Source organism: Glycine max, chromosome 7 (genome assembly GCF_000004515.6).
Source record: "Glycine max cultivar Williams 82 chromosome 7, Glycine_max_v4.0, whole genome shotgun sequence".
In the NCBI taxonomy this organism is placed as follows: Eukaryota; Viridiplantae; Streptophyta; class Magnoliopsida; order Fabales; family Fabaceae; genus Glycine; species Glycine max.
In genome coordinates this window covers 8,983,362-9,009,816 of record NC_038243.2, presented here as the reverse complement: position 1 = coordinate 9,009,816, position 26,455 = coordinate 8,983,362, and the positions used below count along the sequence as shown (strand labels likewise).

The window sequence follows — 26,455 nt, the reverse complement described above, 5'->3', positions numbered from 1 at the left end:
CTTCGGAAGTATGTGAATGTGATGATGATATGAAAAGTGATAACAAAGGTGATAAAACAAGTACTATTGTTATTTAGTACATAGTAAATTTTTTTCCTGTTGTATTTATATAAATCTAGTGAGGCTGTGAAGAGGTTTATGTTGTTTACATCCTGTGTAAATCTCTAGTACGTATATTTGTATTAATTGTCTTTATGATATCATTCCTTGTATTCTAATCAAATTTTGACAACTTTATTATATAGTATTTAACATTTCTACTGATAATAAAAGAAAGAGTGACTTACCACAAATGTATTTTCTGTATGAATCACTAAATTTGATCAGTCATTAATTGTATCCTAATCAAATTTGACTACTTGATAGGGGTATTGACCGTATATATTGATAACACAAGGAAAGAGTGCGTGGAGAATATTTTATAGAATTGCCCTATATATTTTGCTATATGAATCAATAAATTTTATTCTTCCTTTTATCCCTGTCAAATTTTGACTATACTTAATTATTGAACATTTATACTGATCATAAAAGAAAGATGGAGAATATTTTGTTTGAGTTACCGACCGTGAATGTTTGCTATTTGAAAGGCTTTTAAGACTATGTAAAAACTAAAAAGAGTCGATTTTTCAATTAATACATTCAGATATGTTCCTTATTGGTTAGATAAACATTAATAAAAAAATAGTTAATAAAAGCATAAATAATCTTTGCTTTGCTTGATTGAGGAAGTAGATGTTGGAAACTGGCAGCAAGTTTGAGTTTGTGAATATCCAATTTTATCCTCACTTTTATTGGAACAGTGTTTGTTTTTCTTAACATTACGAAAAGTTCTTTTCATAGTAATGTTTTGTGTACAAAATGTTAAGAAAAATATCCAAAAAAATTCAAGCAAAATGCTAAGACCATTGAAAACCCATGTAAACGAAAATTATACAATAGTGAAGCAATAGAATTAGAGAAATTAGTTAATTGATAACACTCATTCAATTTGGACGACTCTAAGAGGCACTGTACTATAGAAACTTGAAAAAAAATTAAGATCTAATTGTTTATTGTTGTATATATAATGAGAGACATCAATGATATTGTGTGAGTAATAACAAAATTAAGACAAAAAATGAAAGTAGTTAGAAACATAAATGCACTACATTGGAGTTTGGAGTTTGGAGGATGAAAAAGTCCTAATGTTAGAGCAAAAGACCAAGAAGTTGTGAAGGATCATATAATTAAAGCCATCAAATGAATGCCTTAACATTATTGAAAAATTGATAAAGAATGACAGTGGTGTATAAACAGAAAGATAATAATAATAATAATAATAATAATAATAATAATAATAATAATAATAATAATAATAATAAAGAGTTATGAAGATAGAAACAGTGGATGCAATTTTGGCCTAATTAAAACTAACTCTTGAGCCAACAAACAGTAATCATCCTTTTGTAGAATGAATCTTCCATCAAATAGCAAATGATGTTGATATTAATATATTATTATGCAATAAATCAGGTTGATCTAATCTTATCTTATATATTATTGGATCTTGATTGGATTGAATTCAAGTTCACATAAATAACCTAACAAAAATAAACATGTTGCAATTATCCCACGAACACCCCAACTACAACTAATATTATTAAATTATGAATAATATATTTTTTTAGTTCAATATTGTTTAATATATTAATTACTTCAAAAATGAAAATTGAAACTATGTTTTAGGTCTCTGATAAATTAAAGAATTTTATTTTTGATCTCTGATAATTTTTTTGTCGAATTCCTAATAAAATAAAAAATTTATTTTTGATCATTGACATTTGATTTTAGTCCTCAATAAATTAGCACATTATGTTTTTGATTCCTAATAATTTTGGTTCACTTTGGATTAATCCCTTTACAAAATACTTGGTGAATTAATGACAAATGAACAAAATTTATTAGAAACCAAAAACATATTTTCAAGGGATGATGAAAGTTGAATTTTTACTATTTACTTTTAGAATAACAAAAAACATATTTTATTCTCTTTCTTCCTTTTGAAATCACATTAAATTTAATTAGAATTCATTATACTAATAGTATCATCTAATTACAAATTATTTATAGATCTTTATAATATAATTTTAAAAATCATTGCAGATATTCTCTTAAAATTAAACCCTACACTTTTTCTATCTCTTTCTTTTCACGGTATCTCCCTTTTTTTAATACACCAACCCCCCACATTATTATATATTATTCCTTTTAAAGTAAGATGGAGTTTAGGGTGCAAAAGACAAACTGGTTTCCGACCGTGAAAAACAAAAATACGATACCTCAGATTCAATCAAGTTAAGATAAGTGGAGATTACAATGGAATTGAAGTGTCTGCACCAGATTTAATTACAATTTATTTTTTCCTTGTGTTTTCTATTATTCTAACTCAAGCAACTCCCATTATCGCACCAGAACAAGGCTGGGGTCGTCGGCCCCCACTCCGCATCATTTTATCAACCAACATTCTGAACCAATTGATGGCATCGTCCACCCTTTTCTATCACTTAGTCACGAATTCGCGAAGAACTTCACAACCTTGAAGGAGAGCATTTCAAAGTTTGAGAGGAGTGTCCAAATCAACCGCACCACCAATCGAAGGTGGATCTCAGTTTGATGCTGCTTGGGTTTTTGTAACGTGCATAAAGAAGGAAGGAGATTTAGTACGAAATTATGTTAGAAGGGAGGGACACGTGGCTCACAGTCCGCAAAGTGAGGGAGGCAGGTGTAGCACAAGGTTGAGGAGGGAGAATATAAGGCTGGAGGATTACACATTGTAGCACTATTCTGAGGTGATTCCTTTCCTCTGTTCTCTACTTCTTCTCTACTGAGAGCTTGCTTCTTCTCCCTGTTATTCCTTTCTCTCACCTTACCCCTTTCTCTCAGGTGATTCTGTTGCCGGTATACGGCCGAGGAGTGTGCCGTGATCATCGTTCTTTCTCTACTTCGTTGCCTTGCTGTTTCTGCAGCTTATTGTTGATTTTTTGTTCTCTGTTCATTGTAATAAACTACTGCTACATAATTGAATTGTTTCATTGGTGCTTTCATTGTGCTTCCATGGCTAGGAACACGCATTTGAAGGATTTGCAAACAGAACACATTCGGATGATATTCGTTGTCTCAATCAAACGATGGATATGCGTTACCAAGAGCAAAATGATAAGATGCTTCAGATCCAAAATTCTATGGATCAAACTTAGTTAGCGATGAATCTGTTATTACAGAATGCTTCTCAACCTCCTGGAAGTTCTTCGAACAATGGCTCCCCGATGGTGCAACCGATTAATGCTTCTTTGCCTGTAAAAGAGATCTCACTTGGATTTCCTCACTTCGATGGAACGACGTCGGTGATGGAGTGAATCCTCAAAGCGGAGAATTTTTCACTTATCATAATACTCCTGATGCGTCTATAGTGGATATTATGGCGATGCATTTTTATAAGGATAGTGGCATGGTTTCAAATGTCGTAGAAATTAGCTCTAGTGTCTACTTGGTCTGAGTTGACTCGTGCTCTAGAGTCTCAATTCGGTCCTTCACCTTTTGATTGTCCAATGGCTGAGCTCTTCAAGCTTCAACAAACAGGTTCAGTATCAGATTATTACCTCAAGTTTATGTCTCTAGCTAATAGATCTTTGGGATTAAGTAATGAGGCTCTCCTTAATTGTTTCAATAGTGGTTTAAATCCTGATATTAGAAGAGATGTTGTTGCTATGTGCCCTTCTACCTTATTATGTGCAGTTGCTTTAGCTAAACTTTTTGAAGAAAAATATGGTCCTGTTTCTAAGCCATTTCGAAATTCCTATAGTCACAAATATTCCCAAATTTCTTCCACCCCAGTCTCTATTAATGCTCAACCAAAAACACAAATTAAATCTAGTTTACCTCCGCTTTTACCTACTTCACCAGGCCCTCCAATTCGGTCCTCAAATGTAAAAAGCATTACTCCTACTGAAATGTAGTTGAGAAGGGAAAAAGGATCGTGTTATTTTTGTGATGTGAAATTCTCTTTTAATCATAAATGTCCTAATAGACAATTTCTGTTGTTGCAAATGAAAGATGATAATGAGGATCCTATTAGTACAATTTTACCTTAGGGTACTCAAGAAGATGAAATAGTAGAATCTGAAGATCATCATTTGTCTTTAAATGCTTTGAAAGGTGGTAGGGGAGTTGGTACTATCAGGTTCATAGCTTATATTGAAAGTTACCAGTGACTGTGTTGATTGATGGTGGCAATTCTAATAATTTTTTGCAGCCAAGAGTGGCCAAGTTTTTGAAATTACCTGTGGAACCAGCTACTCAATTTAGAGTAATGGTTGGTAATGGTAATTATATGTCTGTTGAAGGATTGGTTAAGCAATTGAAGGTACAGGCTCAAGGGAATACCTTTCAGTTACCAATATTTTTGCTTCCTACTTCTGGTACTGATCTCATTTTAGGAGCTAGTTGGTTGAAGACTATTGGTTCTCACATTGCTGATTATGATGCTCTACAATTGAAGTTTTTGTGGAAGGGTAAATTTACTACTTTAAAGGAGATTGTGAACTGGTACCTGAGCAAGCTCAACTACATTGTATAAGAAGAATGGTGGCCACTAATTCCATTGCTGAAGTTTATAGTCTGTAGTTGATGAAGCCAGATGTTGTTCCTAAGTCTATGCTTGACTTACCAGTTATGATGGAGCCTGAATTAGCCTTATTATTGCACACTTACATTGTGCTTTTTGATACTCCTAGCAGCTTACCTCCACAGAGATCCCATGATCACTCTATTCCTTTATTGAGTGGTTCACAACCTATTAAGGTTAAGCTTTATAGATACCCTCATAGTCAAAAGGAAGAAATTGAGATATTGGTGCCAGGAATGTTAGATGAAGGCATCATACAGCCTAGTAAGAGTCTCTTTTCTTCTCCCATTATATTGGTAAAAAAGAAAGATGGTTCATGGAGGGTGTGTATTGATTATAGGGCTCTTAATGCAATTACTATCAAGGACAACTTCCCTATTCCTACTGTGGATGAGTTGATTGATGAGCTTTTTGGAGCTTCCTTCTTTTCTAAATTGGATCTAAGGTCTGGTTATCACCAAATTTTGTTAAATGCAGATGACAGACATAAGACAATATTTAGGACTCATCATGGCCACTATGAGTGGTTGGTCATGCCATTTGGCCTAACCAATGCTCCTGCTACTTTTCAGAGCCTTATGAATGACATTTTTGGTGGAATACTAAGAAAATTTGTACTGGTTTTCTTTGATGATATTCTGGTGTATAGTGCTAATTGGAAAGATCATTTATACCATTTGGAAGTGGTTTTAAGTATCTTGAAACAACATCAATTGTTTGCAAGGTTTTCTAAGTGTTGTTTTAGAGTTCAACAGATTGATTACTTGAGACATACACTGTCTGGTTCAGGAGTAGCTATGGAGGGAACTAAATTGGAAGCTATTCAAAAGTGGCTTGAGCCTAGTAATCGCAAAAAGTTGAGAGCATTTTTATGACTCACAGGTTACTATAGGAGGTTTGTTAAGTCTTATGCTAGCATTGCAACCCCTTTAACTGATTTGTTGAAAAAGGATTCTTTTAAAAGGAGTGTGGCTGCATCAGAAGCATTTCAACAATTCAAAATTGCCATGACATTTGCTCCGGTATTGGCTATTCCTAATTTCAAGGAAATTTTTGTATTGGAGACTGATTCCTCGGGAAGTGGAGTTGGTGCTGTCCTTAGCCAAAATAAGCATCCAATTGCTTATTTCTCTAAGAAATTGTTGTTAAGGATGCAGAAGCAGTCTGCTTATATTCAAGAATTCTATGCTATTACTCAAGCTTTGGCAAAGTTTAGACATTATCTTGTGGGTCATAAGTTCATAATTAAAACAAATCAGAAAAGCCTTAAAGAATTGTTAGAACAGAAGTTGCAAACTCTTGAGCAACAACAATGGCTTCCTAAGTTCTTGGGGTTTGACTTTACAATTCAGTATAAACCAGGGAAAGAAAATATACCTGCTGATGCTTTATCTAGGAGTTTCATGATGGCTGTATCTACTCCTATACATTCGTGGATTAATAAAGTGATGGATTTGACTCAAACTAATTCTCAATTATCCAAAATTTATGAAAGATGTTTGCAAGGTCAGAATCCATCTTCTGAATATAGTATTTAGAATGGATTATTATTCTTTAAAGGCAAAATTGTGTTACCTCATGATGTTGGGTTGCTTAATCAGATCATGGAGTAATTTCACAGTTCTAAGATGGGTGGACATTCTGGAGTTAATAGAACAACAACTAGAATTGGTGCTCAATTTTATTGGAATGGTATGAGAAGCGATATTAGTAAATTTGTGAGGGAATGTGCCATATGTCAACAAGCTAAAGTTGATCATGTTTTGCCAACTGGGTTGTTATAGCCTCTTCCCATTCCTCAACAAATATGGGAAGACATAGCAATGGACTTTATTGTTCAATTGCCTCCTTCACAATGATTTACAACCATTTTTACAGTAGTTGATAGATTGTCCAAATTTGGGTACTTTATCCCTTTGAAGTCTAAGTTTAACAACAAGGTTGTGGCTGAAGTTTTCATTACCAACATTGTCAAAATTCATGGTTTTTCAAAAACCATTGTTTCTGACAGAGATAGAATTTTTATCAGCACTTTTTGGCAACAATTATTCAAAGCTCAAGGCACAACATTAGCCATGAGCTCTTTATATCACCCTCAGTCCGATGGCCAGACTGAGAATCTTAACAAGACCGTTGAGATGTATCTAAGGTGCTTTGTATTTGAACATCCTAAGAGTTGGGCTACTATGCTAACTTGGGCTCAATTTTGGTATAATACTTTCTTCCACCAAAGCTTGGGTATGACACCATTTCAAGCAGTTTTTGGTAGACCTCCACTAGCGGTGATGCACTACGAGGTTGATCCTAAAGATCCTAATCCACTCAAGGATTTATTACAACTACGTGATCAACTTTTGAGCAAGCTTAAAGGTAATTTACTGAAGGTTCAACAATATATGAAGATGCAAGCAGATAAGAAAAGAAGAGATTTGCAATTTAAGGTTGGTGATCTGGTTTTAGTTAAGCTACAACCCTATAGGCAACATTCAGTGGCTTTGAGGAAGCATCAGAAGCTAGGCATGCGCTATTTTGGTCCATTTCCGGTGATTGAAAGAATTGGTATTGTTGCATATAAAGTACAGCTTCCTGAGTCTGCTAAATACATCCTGTATTTCATATTGCTCTTCTGAAACCATTTCGTGGCAAAAGTTTTCCACCATATCTTCCTTTTCCACTCACTTCTAGTGAACTGGGACCAACGATTTGCCCATGGAAGGTGTTGGATGTTCGAGTTGTCAAACATTTAGAAGCTACTATGTCCCAATTGTTGATTCAATGGGAAGCTACTATTCTGAGGTGATTCCTTTCCTCTATTCTCTACTTCTTCTCTGTTGAAAGCTTGCTCACACACACACACACACACACATACAAATACCAAGATAAATCATTGGGAAATTTTTTGAAAAAAGATGAAGATTAATATGAACAAATACTAGATTCTCTGCCCAATGAGGTGTCATCTTGTTTCTTTTGATTGAATTAATGAAAGAGTAAATACTCTAGTTTCTTTCAAAGCATGATGATGAACAAGGTTGCCCTAATAACTTAAGAGCAATATTTTGAAGTGTTGGTGCATGAGCACCATGAATTAGCCACCAAGACTTTGCTTCCATTAGACCTCTATCCCTTAAAGAGTCAATATCATCAAAGCCTTCTATTCCACCAGAAATGTTTGCAAACTCTACATTTCACTTGCCTTCTTTGATTATCATCATCAAAATACCTTTTGAAGCATTTCAATCTTTCACGAGTAAGTTCTCCATCTTGGTGTGGAAGAATTCTATTTGAATCTTCACTTAGTCATTCATGACTATAATATCTATGATAAAAAATGATTATAAATTAATATAACATATAGAAACGTATGAAAAAAATAGACTTTATAAGTGAAAGAATATAATGTATCACATTGGGTTTAAAGAATGAGCTAAACAATGAAGAGGTGAGCTACTCTTAGTCCAACGCTCAATTAATATTTCATGTACTACCTTATAAAAGGTAGATTCTTCACCTTCTGCCTTTCTTTCATGTCGATATATGACTTTCTTCACATTTTCAATCATGAGTCTCACATTTCGTACACCAAATGAAGGCAAACTGCATCCGTATCTATTTTTCTAAGAACATCATAGATAGGAGTAGTGAAAGAAAGTATATAATCAACCTTGTCCCACCAAATGTCACCCAACAACGTCTTTTTCACAGATTTTGCCTTGTTAATATAATCTGCCTTATAAGAAGACCACTGCTCACTAATAACCATCTCTTGAAGTCCATTTTGCAAATTTTTAAACCTCTTTAGCATCACTATGGTGAAAGAAAATCTTGTGGGAGCAAGAGCTAGCAACTTCAATGTGTTGAATAAATTGAACATTGATAGTCTCATAGAATGGTCCATGATAAAATTTCTAACATACATGGCATCGTCAACAATCTGTGTGATCCAACAACATTCTTCATAAACCTCATTATTTTTTCTATGTTCTTGGCTGCACATATATTTTTCAATGCAAGATTTAAGGTGCACATAACACAAGGAGTCCAATAGATGGAAGGAAACTCAACCTCTATGATCAAACTTGTTGCCTTACATACAAGTGCATTATCAGTAACAATTTATACTACATTCGAGTGACCAACCTCTATAATTACATCCCTCATTTATTCAGCTATGAAACCCCTATCTTTTACCTCACCAGAACAATCTAAGGCCTTTAAAAACATTGGTCCACTCTCTGTCACTCCATCCATCACTTACAATCCTTACACCTTTTTCTTTCCATGAATTTTTTTATTAGTTGTAATAGGTTCTCTACATGTCTTCTTTCATTTGCAAGTAAGGTTGTTCTCAACTTATTGTAACCTAGAGGTTGATACCCAAATATACAATAATTGTTGGCAGGAAAAGAGAACGCCTTCCTATAGTGAGGATTCCTTGCTAAATGAAATGGTAGTTGATAACTGCGAAATTTGAGTTTAATTGATAGTCAATTTTGGCTAAGAATAATTAGAATTCCTTCACTTTACTGTTGTTTTTAATGAAATAATGAAGAATTTAATATCATTCTAATTTTTTACCAGCAGGATTCAAAAGAAGAAAATTTCAAGTGCTTTGGAGGAAAATTGATGCAAAAACTTGAAGAAAAGTTGGAGATTGGGACAACTCGCTTAATGCACAAGATGGGTCCAACACGTCTCTTCACTTAGCGACTAGCTCACACTTAGCGCAAAGAAGACCCACGAAGTAGCCCAAAGGCGCGCTTAACGCGAGTCCCGTGTTAAGCGCGCGATCACCGCCATACTAGCTAAGCCTAGAAGGCCCGCTTAGCGCGAGGACGCGTGAATTCTAAGCTACCTTAGGCCTATAAAAGGAGTAGGAAGAAAAGGAGAAGCACACACAGAGACTCATAGCTCTTTAATGAATACATCCTAAACTTGAGTATCTCAAATAGGGGAAACCCTCTTTCTATGTCCATTATCCCCTTCTCTTCCTTTATTCATCCCTTCCCTTCTTTTATCCACATCAGCCCCTAAAGTGTAAAGCCTCTCATGGCAATGAGAAGCTAAACCCCCATTGTTGAGAGCTTGGCAAATCAACTTTTCTAATGTAATTCTTTCGTATTATATATTTAATGCAATCCATTTTTTATTACTCTTTTCTGTGCTTTATTGTTTATTGATATGGCCTGATCACCTATGCTCATGTATTGTTTAGGAGATAATACATTGAAAAATGGTTATTTTCTGGGAACTGGAAAATGACATCTAAATGAAATCATTGCTAGAAATAGAGTGAGATTTGTTTAGCCTATTTTACACATCTTCAATCTTAATGCAATTTACTATGTTTATCTTTGCAAAGAAATTTGGGAGAGAAAAATAGATAAATTAGGCTCTTCATGCGGGAAACCAAAGATAGAGTATCATAGTAGATGCTGGTGGAAACTGGGATAACATTAGATAGAGAAAATTTATTAACATTGCATCACAAGTAGATGCTAAGCCCTAACATATTTTAAATTATGAATTCATCTTTAAGCCTTTAAACATATTATCATCATCTTTATCTTTTACTTTTCTTATCTTTTACATCTCTTATCTATTTTATCTTCTACTTTTTTTTATCTTTAAATCTCTTATCTTTTATTTTAAATCTTTATCTTATCTTCTAGTTTTCTTTATCTTCTATTTTAAATTTCTTATCTCTTACTTTCTTTAAATTTTACATCTATAATTCATTATCTCTTTTACTCTATTAATTGCTTGAAAATTGGGTTTGCATCAATCTAAGTACAAACAAAGTCTTTGTGGACTCGACACTCGAATTTCCATTTTACTTTACTACTTGTGACAAATTGGTACACTTGCCAACGAAATGGTAGTCCTGTAGAATAAAACATTATGTCAATTTCATACTTAAGGGTCTCTTTAGCTTGCATATTAAAAGAACCTTCAAGGGTCTTTCTCTTTTTTGGATCAACATTGGTTGTCTCTTGGTTAGACATCGAGGGTAAAGAGCTAGATTTTTTCTTTGACCTCTCTATTTTTAATGCAGCCTCATTATCCATCTTGGTAGTTGTGCAAGCCTTGAAGGAGTTATCTTCTGATAACTTCTAACTCCTTTTCCTGTAATTTTTAACAAGTGTGTCCTTACTCTCGTGTAAGACCCATTAAAAACTATTTCATAAAAATTGCATCTAACTTCAAAATTTCCACCACCTCCACTTAGACCTTTAATCTTTGAAACATAATTTCATAAAGGCTTGGTGTCATCACCTTGTTCTTTAACTTGATTAGAAGAACTCGTCTCTACAATTAATCAATATGATAAAATAAAAAAAAAAGAACACAACGACCAATTTAAAAATATAAAAAAACCATGAATAGTTAACTGTTATATTTAAAAACTATTATCAAAATAGGATATAAAATTAAAAATCAGAAAGTATTAAATCTATTACTACGTAAGAAAGTAAAGAAAAAAATATTAAACTAAAAATTCTTACGAGCCTACGAAAGATGAAGAAAAAATTATCAATATTGGAAAGTAAAGAAAATGTTTCAAAGGTGCAAACCTTACAAAGTTACGATGCACCTAGCCAAAACCAAAAGTAAGTTAGAGGTCAACAACTACAAATGCAACAAACAGCAAGTCAGAGTCAGCAACCGTAAACGTTACGAAAGTCATAAGTTGAACGAATGACGACAACAACAAACTCAAACCAATAACGAATAGACATGAACGAGAGAACCAGTGAAGACGTACGTGACTGAAGGAGTGGCACAACTAACGTGAAGAGGAAGTGCCGTTATTCTAATTTGATTTAATCTAAATTCTAATATGTTATTATAATTTAAAATATAATGTTTTATCTTTAAGATTTTTTAAAAAAAATAGAAAGCGTAAATGACGTGAGGAGGAAGTGTGAAGAGGAAATAATAAAAAATCTAATATATTATTATAATTTAAAATCTAATCTTTTATCTTTTAAGATTTAAAAAATATGATTTTAAAAAAAATTAACAAAAGTCGTGTCGTGTCTGTTGGTTTCCTGTGTCCAGAACTATGTCGAAGGTTTTAAAAAAAAAGCAGGACACGAAGAATGCGTGTCCGGCGCATGTCTATGTCGTCGGTGTGTCCGAAGCGGGAACACACCGCTGTTTGGAGCCATGTCGGTGCTTCAAAGCAAGTAAGTTTTGAAGGTAAATTTGTGCAATAATTATGGCAAGAGTTTGGTTTCCTTCCTCTTTTTTATCTTTGGATGAGAGTCTATATTTAACATGACTTCATATTAACTTTGATTTAAAAATTTCATCATATGCTTTCTTTAGTAGCAGTAGCTTTTTCATTGTTGAGTGGGGAGGGTCAGCTATATATACACATGCATGGTCCTCATCCCCGAGAAGAAACTCCTGGGATCAATTTTAGATAGTAATCTTGCACTTAAATTTGCATTGTATATCTCATGTGATTTATTTAGTAATGCACATGTGTGTGTGAAGGTATCTTTTGATGCACAGATGGAATGAAACTCTCTTGAGTTGGCCAAGATTTAATCCTTTGCAATTTTAAGATTTTGTTCTATACCTTAGACTCACTACTATCAGTATTTTTTTTTTTTTGGTAGTTTTCTACAAATCCTTGTGGGTTTATTAAGACGAGAATTTGATTTAATTATTGTTACTAATGTTTATAAAACATATGTAAAGATAAGGTGTCCACTAATAAGCTTTTTGTATGCTTTTCATTCTTTATTTCATGCTTCAGGTGCAAACAGGAGTAAACAAAGAAGCAATTAATATATTAAACAATAGAGTCAGCTACTATGAAAAATTATATATTAATTAGTTCAGCTAAGCGGACACAAAGTAAGAGAAAAAATCTTTCACTATTAACTAATGACCTCGGTTGTGCACGACCGGGGACAATGTACAATTACTCAAATTTCAAATTCTCTTTTGTATATAAAGTATCACATCAAAAGTCAAAACCATCAGCCATTATCAACTCTTGTGGGATTTCGTGACTTGGCAACGTAGGAGGAACACAAACACAACACAGCCATGAATGCAAACCTTCTCAGAAACTTGTCCTTCCACGCGCGCCGTCTTCGCTTCTCTCCCACTCCTACAGTTACAGCACCCACCTGCTTCTCTTCTCGCTCCCATGCCCCAGACAAACCCCACTCCCTCGTTGAAGACATTAGCGACGAAGGTAACACTTCTCTTCCTCAATTATCGCTTTATCTGTCCTCTTAATTACTTGGGTGTCCTTCACATGTCTGATAAAATGGTTCTATGAACGCTTACAACTTTTCTCGTTGCTTCAAGCAATCTTACAGGAATTATAAACCATCAATCTGTTCTATAGAGTATCACTCTTTTTCTCTCTCCTAATAGTCTTTATATTAATGAAATTAAAATTATATAAGTACTCCCTAAATCATTAAATATCGTACTACATAGTCACTCAAGTAGTGATTTTTTTCCCCTTCAAATTAGTCTTTCAATATTAGTAAAATATATCAACTCAGGGACTAAATTGATGGATATTTAATACTTTAAGGATTACTTATATAATTTTATTGGTTTAAGGACTATGTAGAAGAGGGGACATACTTCAAGGACTAAATTGATGATTTATTCCATCTCAAAGAGAAATGCCACTAAATGCATTCTCTTTTGCATTTCTTTTTTTATTTTCTGCAATATGACTGTAAAAGTCAACTAATCAGAAATCATGCTAGATATGACTTTTATAGTAGTTATTATATTATAAAAGTCAATAAATTTGTCATATATGACAATTTATAAATAGTTGACACCATAAAAATTCTTAACATTATGAATGCAGATAAGTTTCTCTTGTTAGAGATTAATTCCTATGTGTTATCAGTAAAATACTTTATATTATCAATTTATCAAAAATCATACTAGCTACGACCTTTAAAATAGTTATTATATATATAAATGTCAATAAATTATCATGCATGACAATTTCTAATTAGTTGACAGTGTAAAAACTCTTCACACTTTCAAGTTTCTCAATACAAATGTGTTAAAAGAACTTATTAGAACTGGAGACATAACTTTTGGAGTTATGAAATAAGGTGTAATCGACTTGGAGACATAACTGGATCATAGTCCAACTGGTTGAATGAGCCAGTTAGGATTTTAATACATTGGTTTCAAATATTGATCATTTGAGTTTATGCTAAAAGAATTTTATTTTGTGTGTTTGGGTTAAAGAGTTGAAGAGGCGTGTGGCAAAGCTTCAAGAGGGTGATGCTGAGGCAATTCCTTCTGTGTTTGAGGCTATATTGCAGAGGTATTTAGCAGGGAAGCCTATAGAAGCTGACCAGGAGTTGATGAGGGGAATTCTAGGGAAGTGGACATTGTCCGAAGATGAAGAGGATGAGTCCGATTCTCATTGGGAAGAAATAGATGACACTGATAATGAAGATGGAGTTTGATCCTGGTTTTAATGGAAGGAGTGGAGTTGATGAAGGAAAAAATAAGAGATGATTGAACTCTGCAATTGCTAGTGGCAGTGGCTGTCAAGATTTCAAATCAACCTTGGATTGGTTGTGTTGTATAACAGATACCAGATAACAGGAGGTGGCTCGGGGCCTCTGGCTACTGCTGTTAAACTATATGGTGCTTGCTTTTTATGCTTTGGTTTGTAGCGTTTTTGTCAGCTGCTAACACTGTCATGGTCTGTCAAAAAAAAAAAGCCATTCTGTCATGGTTAGAAATTTTGTGGTCAATCTCAATTAAGAAATTACATCATAGATACTAATACATCTTATGGTAGTGCCGTAGTGGCACTTCGTTTACTTCGAAGTTGGCAATGCTACATATATTATGGTTATCATTGCAAGCTAGTATGAATACATGTGAAAAAAATCGGTGGTTTTGTAATTAATGCTTATCATAGAATATGGTCATTGAGGTATTAGTACGCTTACATTGGGGTATTAGTCCTTGATTTTGTTTGATGTAAAATCCTAGTTTTCCATATCTTTTAATGGCTCTTTACATGTGTCCTGGTATTCCATATCCATTAACACAATGCTCTGCATCACTATAAAATTTATGCGTAATAATTTAGATTACACTTGAACTAGCGATGTTACTGTATTTCCTGTAATTTGCCGCAAGATTTCAGTGCCTACTTTTCATTGAAAAAGTAAGTAATTTTAAGTCATGGCAAAAAATTACAACACATGCTACTGCAATTGATTGTTGGACTACTGTTTAACAAAGCAATATGCAAATTTCACCATACAACTATTGAAAGCTATGTTTTTGTTGATAATTCAATGTATTCATATATTCATCTCGTTACTTAATCCATTTAAGACCAAGACTAGTTCTTTCATGGGAAGTTCAGATGATCCTCCAGCTGAGAATTCTTGAACCTCTCCATCGATTTCAATCATGCTACAGCCGGGGATTTTCTTTTCTATTCTTTTTTCTTTCATTAGATTCCTAATTCTTTTGGCAGCATCAAACATGCCAGCTTTGGCATATATATCACACCAGTTCACATAGAAAGCATGATTATGAGGTTCCAAGTCTATCAAATGATGAGCTACCTTTTCTCCTAATTCTACATTCCCATGCATCCGACAACCTCCAAGTAATGCACCCCAAACATAAACATCTGGCTTCATCGGCATGCTTCTTATGAGAATCTCCGACTCGCCAAACAGCCTCGCTCAACTAAGAATGTTAACCATGCAAGCATAGTGATAAACTTGTGGTACAATCGAGTAAACACGTTTCATTACATCAAAGCACCAGCAACCTTGTTCTACCAAACCAGAATGAGCACATGCTGACAATAATCCAACAAATGTCGCATGGTTTGGCTTGACTCCAGTTCTTTCCATCTCTAAAAAGCAATAAAAAGCTTTCCAACCTAATCCATGAAGAGCAAACACCAAAATCATTACGGTCCATGCTGAGGCATCCTTCTCTGGCATTTCTTTGAAGATTTCAAATGCTTTCTGCACATCCCCACACTTGCCATACATATTGACAAGTGCTGTTCCAATTACCACATCACACTCAATGCTGTTTCTTCTCAGATAACCGTGCACCCATTTCCCATGGTCAATAGCACCAAGTTGAGCTCAAGCTGAAAGGACACTAGCTATTGTAATCTTATCCGGTTTAACCATATCATCACTCAAAAGCTGCATTTCATGGAAAAGCTCCAGTGACTCCTTTGCCCTTCCCCCTTGAGCCAACCCTGTAATAATCGAATTCCAAGTTATGATATTCCTCCCATTCATCTTCCTAAACAAGTCCATTGCCATGTCAAGTCCTCCATTTCTCAAACACCCAATAACCATTGAGTTTCAAGTGACAACATCTGTAACCAGCATTTCATCAAACACCTTCCTGGCATTACGAAACCACCCACAAGCCATGTACAAGCTGATCAAAGAATTGCCAATATAAATATCCTTCAAAAATCCAAACTTTATGTTAAGGACTTAGCTGATTTAGAGGTTCAGCTCCTCCAGAGAATAGAAGGGAATTTAGAGAAGTTTCAGAGATAAGGAAAAATTCCAGCTTTTTCTTATTAATCCTTCTGTTATTTACATAGTATTTATAGATCCTTAGAAAGGAATAATTTCCTTCTAGAATTGGTATAATCCTAGGAATATAACTAATTCTGTTATGGATGCTTTTCCTCAGATACGCAGCATCAGCAGAAGGATTTTGGAAGATCATGTGAGCCGGCAATATCCCATTAGATTCCTTCAGACGAAGTCCTTCAAATAGGTGGGCTTTTTGACCTTTCTTTTGAGTATTGCTTCTTTCTGCACCCCTGTGTTTGTGTGTTCACCTCCTGTGTTTGCTGTTGTGTCTATGCTGCCTCTCATTGAAGCATCTCTGTTCATAACACTTTATCACTTGGGTATGAATAACATGGCCAGTAGCACCATCAAGCCGCCTAGTGCAACCCTTTAAAAGGAAGGGGAAAGTGAGGCAATTGGGCACAATGTCCTTGAAAAACATTTGTTTATACAACATCAAAGCCTTGCAAAAATGGGTGTCATAACCACCCTCCATGCTTGTATATGCTCTGATCATGATGTTGTAGGCACGAAGATCAGGCTTCTTGATCATGTGAAAGACATTGGTGGCATAGCTGAAAGAACAATAATTGGAAAAGGAACAAAAAAATAGGAGACGGGTAGTGAGATGATATTGATCCCCAGTGTGTAAAGTTGGTGACTTTAGAATCTGGGTATGAATTTTTTTGAGCTCTCTCTGGTTCTTGCATTGTTCAATCAATCTAGAGAGTGTGTTCCTAAGGGTTAGGCTTAAGGATTCCACGGTTTTGAACTCAAGAAGGGTAACCATCTTGATCAACTAACCACATCACTCATGGATGAACCAAAATTGAACCCAATGAATCCACAGTGATTTTTTTTAATATTATGGTCTCAATTTAAATCGATGCATGCCCTTGAAGTCATGGGATTAGTTCAAAAGGCTGGTAAAGAACCTCACCACAACCTGTCAAAAAAAAAACCCTCACCACATCATTATTTTTATTCCATGTCATTGATCTTTCTGATTTAGTAGTTGCTTATCCTTTTTCTTTTTATAAAAGAAATCATTTTTCTCCTAATTGGGAGTGTTACCATATCAATCTTTTTTTTTGGTAAATGTCTAAAATATTCTGTTAAATGTGCATAGGAAAGTGGGAATAAAATAACAGACACGCCATAAAGGTTACAGATCAGTGGTTAGATTTTTTAGTTAAAGTCTCAAGCTTCCACACCATGCACTTATGTGAAGTAACTAAAAGACATGCAACTTGGGACTACTGCGTTTCGTAATCTTTGGTGTAATATTCAAATTAGATGATACAAAAGAAGGTGGAAGAAAAATTTAATGATCTATGGACGTGTGAAAGACAGGAACACGAATCTATAAAGAAGCTTATGAACAACTAACGAAGTTTGAATCCTTGATGGTTAGACAGGTTAGGGAGAGATGAGCTAATAATAATTAATGGGAAATAAAGTGATACATGTTCTTTAATGAGTTGACTCGTGTAAAATGAATCAGAATAAAGTACATAATCTCAGTCCTTGAGGAGAATTAAATTAAGAAATAACGTTTCAATACATTCATAATTTATCATATATGTGTACGTAATATTCACTATTGATTATTTCATCATTAATTGAAATTACATAATTTGCCTTTTAAATTGAGAAGCTTACTATAGAAAAACAGTGTATATCTGAACTTAAAAAAGGAGCTTAAAAGCTGATAAAAAGTAAAAGCTTAAAAAAGTGTATATCTGAACTCTGAAGGATCAGTTAACCCCATTCAAATTGATTACAATGTCATAATTATTTGAAAAAAAAAGGGTGAACTCATTATTTTTGAAATAAATAAATAAATATGCCGAAAGAAGGTGTAGGATAAAAGAAAATAAGGCTGATGGGGTTATCAGAATCCAATTTAATTGTACTAATAAAAAGAAACTTGAACTGGACAGCTGAAATTGTGGTTATGCTATCCAGTGAAGGTAGCGATGATATTGGAGATGCCTTCCTTCGATTTCAGGCCTCCTCTTTTTTCTGCCTTTCTTGTGTGATCTACATTGTCCCACGTTAAGTAAAGTGGTGTTATGATAAAACGAATAAGTTTGTGTGAATACCAGTGTACCTGTTAGTGCATTATAAAAGCTTTCCACCTAAAGAATTCTGGTCCCAAATTAGAAAGGAATGGAAAACATTGGAATTGGATACTTATTATTTTTTATTAATAACTTTTCACTGTAGAGAAAGTTTTGAATCTAATCACCCGAATAACTAAAATTATCTTAGCCATTAGAGAATCTTGAATGTGAAGAAGCATCCTTGGCAACCAAGATTCTTAGATACAAAAAGCAGAAAACCAAAGAAAGAAGGAACATAAGAAAAATATAATATACTCATCATAAAATAACTGCAGCAAGTTCCAAATGCTTTCCTAGGAAGATTTCCAAGCAAATGTTCACACAACCCTTCACAAGGATTGCAGGGGTTTCATCTCAACTACAGCATTCAGCATATATTTGATGGCATATGGGACCCACATACACTGATATGGGGTGCAAACTAGCCCTTGAAGACAAAGAAAGAGTCACATTTAGGAGGAGGCAGAGGCATGAACATGTTGATGCAACAAGGCATGCCAAAACTTGCAATTTTTCAAGTTTGGCCTCTCAGCAACAAGGTCACATAACCAAAGAGAAACTGATTGAATTCCTTTGTAGTAGTTGCTTGCTTTGTGTATGTTGCCCTTTAGCCTGTGCCTGTTGTTTCATCAAGCTACCATGCAGAATTTGTCATCAAGCACTGAGGTGTGCCTGGAAATGGGCATGTTATGGATCAAAGAATAATAGGGTACGTGCAGATTATTCTTCATTTTCTGACATTGATTCTAATGCCACGTCTGGTAAGGTTAAGAAGCCTAGTAGAGTTTTTCTGAAGACAGAAGAAGACACAGATTTCATCAATTGTTATGTAAGTAGGTGGTTTGTTAGCAATACGAGTATTGCTACTAACACCATCAACACAGCAACCCAAGAGAATAGTAGCAACGTCAACAGGCCCATTAGAACAAAGAATAAACCAGCTTACCTGGCTGATTATGCATAGAAGATTCAGGAATCAAGCACATGTGATAATCTCCTCTGCATTGCACTATAGGACAAAGTTTGTTAGGAGATATTCCAATTTTTTTATTGCTCTGTATATTTTGCTATCCAATTCTGTTATGGAATTGCACCAAGATAGCCTATAAATATCGTTAGTAATATGAATAAAAGCAGAGCAAATTTTCAGTCATTTTCTTACCTTGAGGAGTTTCCCTTGTTCTCGAATACAAGGCATATTACTGCCTCTTTTCCTTTATCACTTGAGGGACCATAACAGCTGGTCCGACCTGCCATGGCTGATCACGGTACCCGCAAAACTACCACTGATCGCTTGGAAGAAGCTCTATCATGCCTCACCCTCCACCACGAATCTCTTGCGGCCCAACACTCAGACCTTGCTTCCAAAGTAGCCGAGATTTTCTTGGACAAATTCAACCAATCACCACCAACTCCCACAACACCTGCACCTACATCGTGGTTCCGTCAATGACTATTTGACGGAATTCGAACGCCTTGCGAACCGAATGGGCTTGCCTCCTCCTTTTTTGCTCAGTTGTTTTATTTTTGATTTAGCTCCGAAAATCCGCCGGGAGGTCCTTGCGTTACAACCCATTTCTCTCCCCCAAGCCACGGCGCTGGCCAAACTCCAGGAGGACAAAATCCTCGACCGCCGCCGTACCTACAGACCCAACCCACCTACTCCCTCAAACACTCTTCCTCCCCCTCCAACTCCGACACCCTCCCAATCACCCCGCCAACCTTTCATCCATCGCACTCCTGAAGAGATGGCCCTCCGTCGGGAGAAAGGTTTGTGCTACAATTGCAACGACAAGTGGAGCACATCCCACAAGTGTCGTGGTCGGATTCTGCTCCTCATAGAAGAAACCGACGAAGCCCCACCAGAACCTAACCTAACCACATACCATATTTCTTACCCTCCCAACATAGAACCCCCTGACCCACCACTTGATGACCCCACCCCTCACATTAGTTTCAACGCCCTCTCCGGTTTGACAGCCCCAGCGACATTCTGTCTATATGGCTTCATCCACCATAACTGCGTCACTGTCCTCATCGACAACGGAAGCACTCATAGCTTCATACAGCCTCGAGTGGCGCGATTTATCTCCCTCACTCCAATGGACACCCCTCTGCTGCACGTAATGGTTGGCAATGACACCATTTTGGAATGCCGACAACAATGTGCTGCCACACCACTGCTACTCCAGGGTCACGAGTTCCGGGTTACCTTTCACCTGCTACCTATAAGCGGAGCTGATATAGTCTTGGGCATAGACTGGCTTAAACAATTTGGGCCGATCCTTACTGATCACACCACCTTATCTATGAAGTTCACCCACAATGGCACACCAGTTGAATTAAGCGCTGATGTACCCCTTGGGCCTTCTTCTTCCTCAGCCAAGCAAATCCTCGGCATGATCCACACTGGCTCCACTTCTTCGTTCTTCCACCTTTCCCTCCACCACCCTTCCCCACCTCTTGAAGCCATAACCACCCATACCATTTTCGAAATTTCCCACATCCTATCCCAATACAGTGTCATCTTCCTAAACACCTCATCCCTCCCCCCCTCCTGTGACATTGCCCACCACATCATCCTCCAACCTTCCACAGGTCTGGTCAACGTGCGCCCATACCACTACCCTTTCTTCCAAAAAGCTGAGATTGAAAAACAGGTTTCAGAACTTCTTCTCGATGGCTTGATACGGGTAAGTCACAGCCCTTTCTCCTCACCAGTTCTTCTGGTTAAGAAAAAGGATGGAAGCTGGCGCATGTGCGTGGATTATTGGGCCTTGAATGCAGTCACCGTCCGTGACTGGTTTCCATTGCCGACAATTGAAGAATTATTAGATGACCTCGGCAAAGCTTCCTGGTTATGTAAATTGGACCTTAAACAAGGCTTCCACCAAATTCTAATGGCAGAGGAAGACATCCCGAAAATAGCTTTCAGAACCCATCGTGACCACTGTGAGTATAAGGTCATGCCTTTCGGGTTGTGCAATTCACCCTTCACATTCCAGGCTATTATGAACTCCGTATTATAGCCATTTTTGTGCAAATTTACGGTGGTTTTCTTCGATGATATACTCATCTATAGTGACTCTTTGTCGTCCCATCTCCATCATTTAGAACAAGTGCTGGATACTCTCCTCCGTCATCAGTTCTTCCTCAAGCGGTCCAAATGTTTCTTCAGGGAATGTCACCTGGAATATCTGGGTCATGTCATCTCCGGTAACAGCATTAAACTTGACCCTTCCAAAATTTCCGCCATGACACAGTGGCCAGTCCTTTCTTCCATGAAGGAACTTCGTGCTTTCTTGGGGCTCACCGGTTTTTACCGCCATTTCGTTCGTAATTATGCCTCTATTGCTTCGTCGTTGACAACTCTGTTATGTCGCAACAAATTCGCCTAGTCTCCCTTCGCTCAAACCGCTTTTGTTCAGCTTTAACAAACTATGACATTCGCCCCTGTGTTGACCCCTCTAGACTTCACTATACCATTTGTGATTGAAATGGACGCCTCCGGCGTTGCCATGGGCACCGTGTTGATGTAGAATGCCAAGCCAATTGCCTATTTCAGTAAACAATTTACTCCAAAGCTTCAGCGTGCCTCGACCTACACTTGTGAATTACACATGATAACCGCCGCAGTCAACAAGTGGCGCCAATATCTCCTCGGACACGCATTCATCATTCTCACCGACCACCGGAGCTTGTAAGACTTAATGACTCAAGTTGTTCAAACCCTGGAGCAACACTACTACTTGGCGAAGCTGTTGGGATATGACTATCAAATTAAATTCAAGAGTGGACACTCAAGTGTCATAGCGGATGCCCTATTGCGCATTACTCCTGCACCTGACTCCACATGTTTGGTCCTCCATGTTCCTCAGCTAGATTTCATGAATCAGTTGCGTGAATCATTACAAGCTAGCGAGACATTTTAGGAGAAGCTACATTCCATACAAGCTAGTCCCACTGATTTCCCTGACTTCTTTCTCCATAATGGTTTGATCTTCTACAAGGGGAGTGTCTAGATCAATGATGATAACCCCTTTATCCTAGCATTGCTCATGGAATTCCATTCCACCCCGTTGGGAGGACATTTTGGCGTCCTGAAAACTACTCACCGCCTATAGGCCAATTCCACTAGGCCCAACATCCACCGTGATGTTCGAAGCTACATTAAGCAATGTCAAATTTGCTAACAGACCAAACCCTTCCCTGGAAAATCGGCCGGCTTGTTACAACCATTGACGATTCCTTCTGGGATATGGGAGGATCTTTCGATGGATTTCATCACCCATCTGCCCAACTCCCAGAACCACACAGTAATCATGGTGGTCGTTGACAGATTTTCTAAGGGAGTGCATTTTGGTGCTTTACCCTCTCACGTCACGGCTTACAAGGTCACCCTCCTCTTCCTCGATATCATATACAAGCTTCATGGGTTTCCTAGAAGCATTGTTTCAGATCGCGATCTTATTTTTGTAAGTCAATCGGAAACTGTTTCGATTAAGCAACACCACCTTGTGCCTCAACACAACGTATCATCCATAATAAGATGGACAAACAGAGGTGATCAACAAGGTCCTTGAGAAGTATCTTCGCGCATTCATCCACGACAGGCCTACTGAATGGTCCAAATACCTTCCTCTTGCTGAATGGTCCTACAACACCTCCTTGCATTCGAGCACCGGGATAACTCCATTTGAAGTAATCTATGACAAACCGCCACCATCGATACTTGATTCCTTATTGGCCTCTTCCAATAATGAAGCCGTGAAATCCCTTCTGCGTGATCGTACCTTGGTGTACCAAAAGCTCCATAATTGTTTAATCAAGGTGCAAATTGCTATGAAACATTTTGCTGATATGAAGTGCCAGCCAGAATCGTTTGAAGTGGGTCAATGGGTCCATGTCAAGCTTCGCCTGCATCGACACACTTCCATTTCCGACAGCTCCCAGTCCAAACTTGCCAAACGCTTCTTCGGGCCCTTTGAGATCACTGAGCAAATTGGTCAAGTTGCCTATCGCTTGAATTTACCAACGACTTCAAAGATACATCCCATCTTCCACAACTCATAATTTACCCCCTGTAGCTCAAGGCAATAAACCCATTTTGGAACCACTAGCTATTTTGGCCCATAAAGACGACAACACCACCTCTCCACCAACTCCGTTAGTTTTGGTACAATGGAAAGGTCTACCCCTGGAGGAGACATCATAGGAACCATGGTTAGCTGTCTCGGACAAATTACACCTTAAGGAAAAGGTGTCTTTGCCAGCAAGAGATATTGTTAGCAATATGAGTATTGCTACTAACACCAACAACACAGCAGCCCAAGAGAATAGTAGCAACGTCAACAGGCCCATCAAAACAAAGAATAGACCAACTTACCTGGCTGATTATACATAGAAGATTCAGGAATCAAGCACGTGTGATAATCTCCTCTGCATTGCAGTATAGGACAAAGTTTGTTAGGAGATATTCCAATTCTATTATTGCTCTGTATAATTTGCTATCCAATCCTGTTATGGAATTGCACCAAGATAGCCTATAAACACCGTTAGTACCTGAAACTAGCGCCGTAGACCAACTCGGCCATCTTGACAATTTTGTTGCTTTGAAATTAAAAATCAATCGTATAGCACTTTGAAGGTTACACAAGTTAAGAAGAAGGATTACTATTGTTGTTGTCTTTTCTTTTGTTCAAGAAGCTTACAGTTCATAAATACAAGTAGATCTGTAAAATAGGTCTAGTTTGAATCCAAATTATATGGTTAAATGTATTGGACATGTAAATAGCATATTTTGCCAAAGTTAATTTTTGGAGAAATTGATTAGTTAATTTGGATTCAAAGGATTAATTATGATTTTCATCCTTAGTTTACAGGTCCAATATATTTCATCGTATAATTTGGATTCACTTTTGAATCCAAATATGTTATTAATATGTCCAATACAGGATCTAATATAGTTGATTCATATATTTGATAATATTAGACAATTATTTTAAAAAACATGTATTTATATGCTAAAGGATTAATTATGTTCTTAGTTCTTATTTTTTTAAAAAAAATTTACTTTAGTCACTCATCAATTTTTTTAAAATATTTTTAGTCTCTATATGCTTTTCTTTTGTTAATTATTTTAGTGATTATTATTAAGTAATAATATTAAGTGATGATGTAACATTAGCATTTTAATGACTTGTCATATCATTAAGGAATTTAACAAAAACAATTACATGATCTTTTTTAAGTAAAATATGTTTTCAATCCCTCATATGTTAATATCACTGGCTAGTTGAGGATGCCAAACTAATCTACTGATAGATTAGAACACAATTTACATGAGAAAAAAGAAATGTATTGGAACCAGTGGGGGATGCACGTATTACACTATATGAGGCAAGGCAATTGTCTGAACAAGATTTTTTTTATTTGTATATATGTAATAAAAAAGATTGTTGCCCCCACAAAAAGTACTTTTTTTAAATGAATGTAAAAATTAAAGAAATAAACAAATAGATTGATACTAAATTTATTATTTTATTCTTTTAATATTTATATTATTGACAACGGACAAATTATAGAATTTTTTTTAAGTATAAAAATGCATACAAGATAATTATAATTTATATAAACTTAGATATTTTGTAAAAGTTTGTGATAATTTTTTTGAAAATATTATAAATTATTGGTTAAAAACTATTTTTTATCCTCATAAATATAAAAATATTCAAAATTTATTCTTGCAAAATTTTTATTATTTTTATCCTCACAAAATAGAAATAGGACACTTTTTGACTTGAATTTAAATTTGGATAAATCAAAACCTACAACAATAGTTTTTTACATTAGTTATGTATATAACTTATGTAAATGTAACATTTTTTACATAGATTATATATATAACCAATGTATAAAAACAATATAAGTAGGTTTACAACCTTGTTTCAGCCTAACAATTACATATTTTAATCTTGTGAGGACGAAAATATACTACAAAAATTTTATAGGAATAAATTTGGAGCGCATATTTTCATATTTATAAAGACGAAAAAATATTTTAATCCAAAATTTTTCTTACCTCCAATAAGAAAAATCTATGGATCCGACACACTCATTGGAATAAAAAATGCTACAAATTTCATTTATGGACTAAAAGTAAAACTTAGAAAAAATTAGGAAAAAAATATAATTAATCATATTTTAAATTAAATAAGATCTAATAATCTCTCTCTTTTATTATGAAGTATTACGTGTGCGCGGAAACAACACAATAAATCTTAATTCACGAGTAATTAAAATTAAACTAAACTACTATCAATGGCCATTTTAAAAAGTAAATGCTTTAATCTTTTAACTTGGATAATTAATAAAATCAATATTCATTATTTTCATTTTTCACATGTGATATGTCCGTCTTATCAGGTCTACTTATCTTATGTCTCTTTCATTCTTCTACTAGCTAGACGGTTCAACTACGATCTTATCAGGTCTGCTTATCTTATGTCTCTTTCATTCTCCTACTAATCTGTGCAATTACTCTACAATTTAGATTGACAGATATTATTCTACAATTTTCATATGTTTCAACACTCAAGTACAAAAATAAATAAGTTTGACAAACTTTCGATATATAGCTTGTTTTTGTGGTACGGGTGGACCACTTTATTATGTGATGCATGCTACAACAATATACTTTCCTACTAGATGAAGCCAAAGGTTGATCAAGAAGGTCCATGGCCTAGGGCAGTAACCACACTGCACTTGAGACGCGTATCACCATTCTGCTGTAAGGGGTGGACCATTTTAATTAGAAGATGCATGCTAAAACTAAAAGCCACTAAATAGGGATATACATGATAGTATGCCAATAAACTCTTTAGATTTTTTTGTTGTACGGAAATTAGGTTTAAATTTCGAATCTCATACAATCTTACCCAAAATCTTCACATGCACTAGGCCGATTATAGCGTGCCAATAGACTCTTTAGATGACAACACGTAGTCTAAGAAAATTTGGTAAAATTTTAAATATCAAAAATTACATTCAGTTGTGCTTATGCAATGTTAGAC

General features: G+C 35.7%; 2 protein-coding genes and 1 pseudogene across 2 annotated transcripts; 2 read left to right on the top strand and 1 right to left on the bottom strand.

Annotated features, from left to right (window-relative positions):
• Positions 1-11,767: 11,767 nt before the first annotated feature.
• LOC102668299 (uncharacterized) lies at positions 11,768-14,624 on the top strand. The gene is made up of 4 exons (XM_041016961.1): positions 11,768-11,856; positions 12,435-12,535; positions 12,638-12,881; positions 13,916-14,624. The coding sequence occupies exons 3-4, from the start codon at positions 12,731-12,733 to the stop codon at positions 14,137-14,139; spliced, it is 375 nt and encodes a 124-aa protein (XP_040872895.1). The 5' UTR covers positions 11,768-11,856; positions 12,435-12,535; positions 12,638-12,730; the 3' UTR covers positions 14,140-14,624.
• A 127-nt stretch (positions 14,625-14,751) lies between these two features.
• Positions 14,752-17,233, bottom strand: LOC100805657 (pentatricopeptide repeat-containing protein At5g66520-like; annotated as a pseudogene).
• Positions 17,234-19,870: 2,637 nt separating this feature from the next.
• On the top strand, positions 19,871-21,412 carry LOC102661585 (uncharacterized). Its single transcript, XM_006584130.1, has one exon. It carries the CDS (start codon positions 19,871-19,873, stop codon positions 21,410-21,412), a length of 1,542 nt encoding a protein of 513 aa, XP_006584193.1.
• Positions 21,413-26,455: the final 5,043 nt, after the last annotated feature.

What these genes read in the sequence shown, in the direction of transcription:
- LOC102668299 (XM_041016961.1), top strand. Translation starts at nt 12,731, where the DNA reads ATGAATGCAAACCTTCTCAGAAACTTGTCCTTCCACGCGCGCCGTCTT. An exon ending in TGAAGACATTAGCGACGAAG is followed by an intron (nt 12,882 to 13,915) that starts GTAACACTTCTC and finishes TTTGGGTTAAAG; the next exon opens with AGTTGAAGAGGCGTGTGGCA.
- LOC102661585 (XM_006584130.1), top strand. Translation starts at nt 19,871, where the DNA reads ATGGGCTTGCCTCCTCCTTTTTTGCTCAGTTGTTTTATTTTTGATTTA.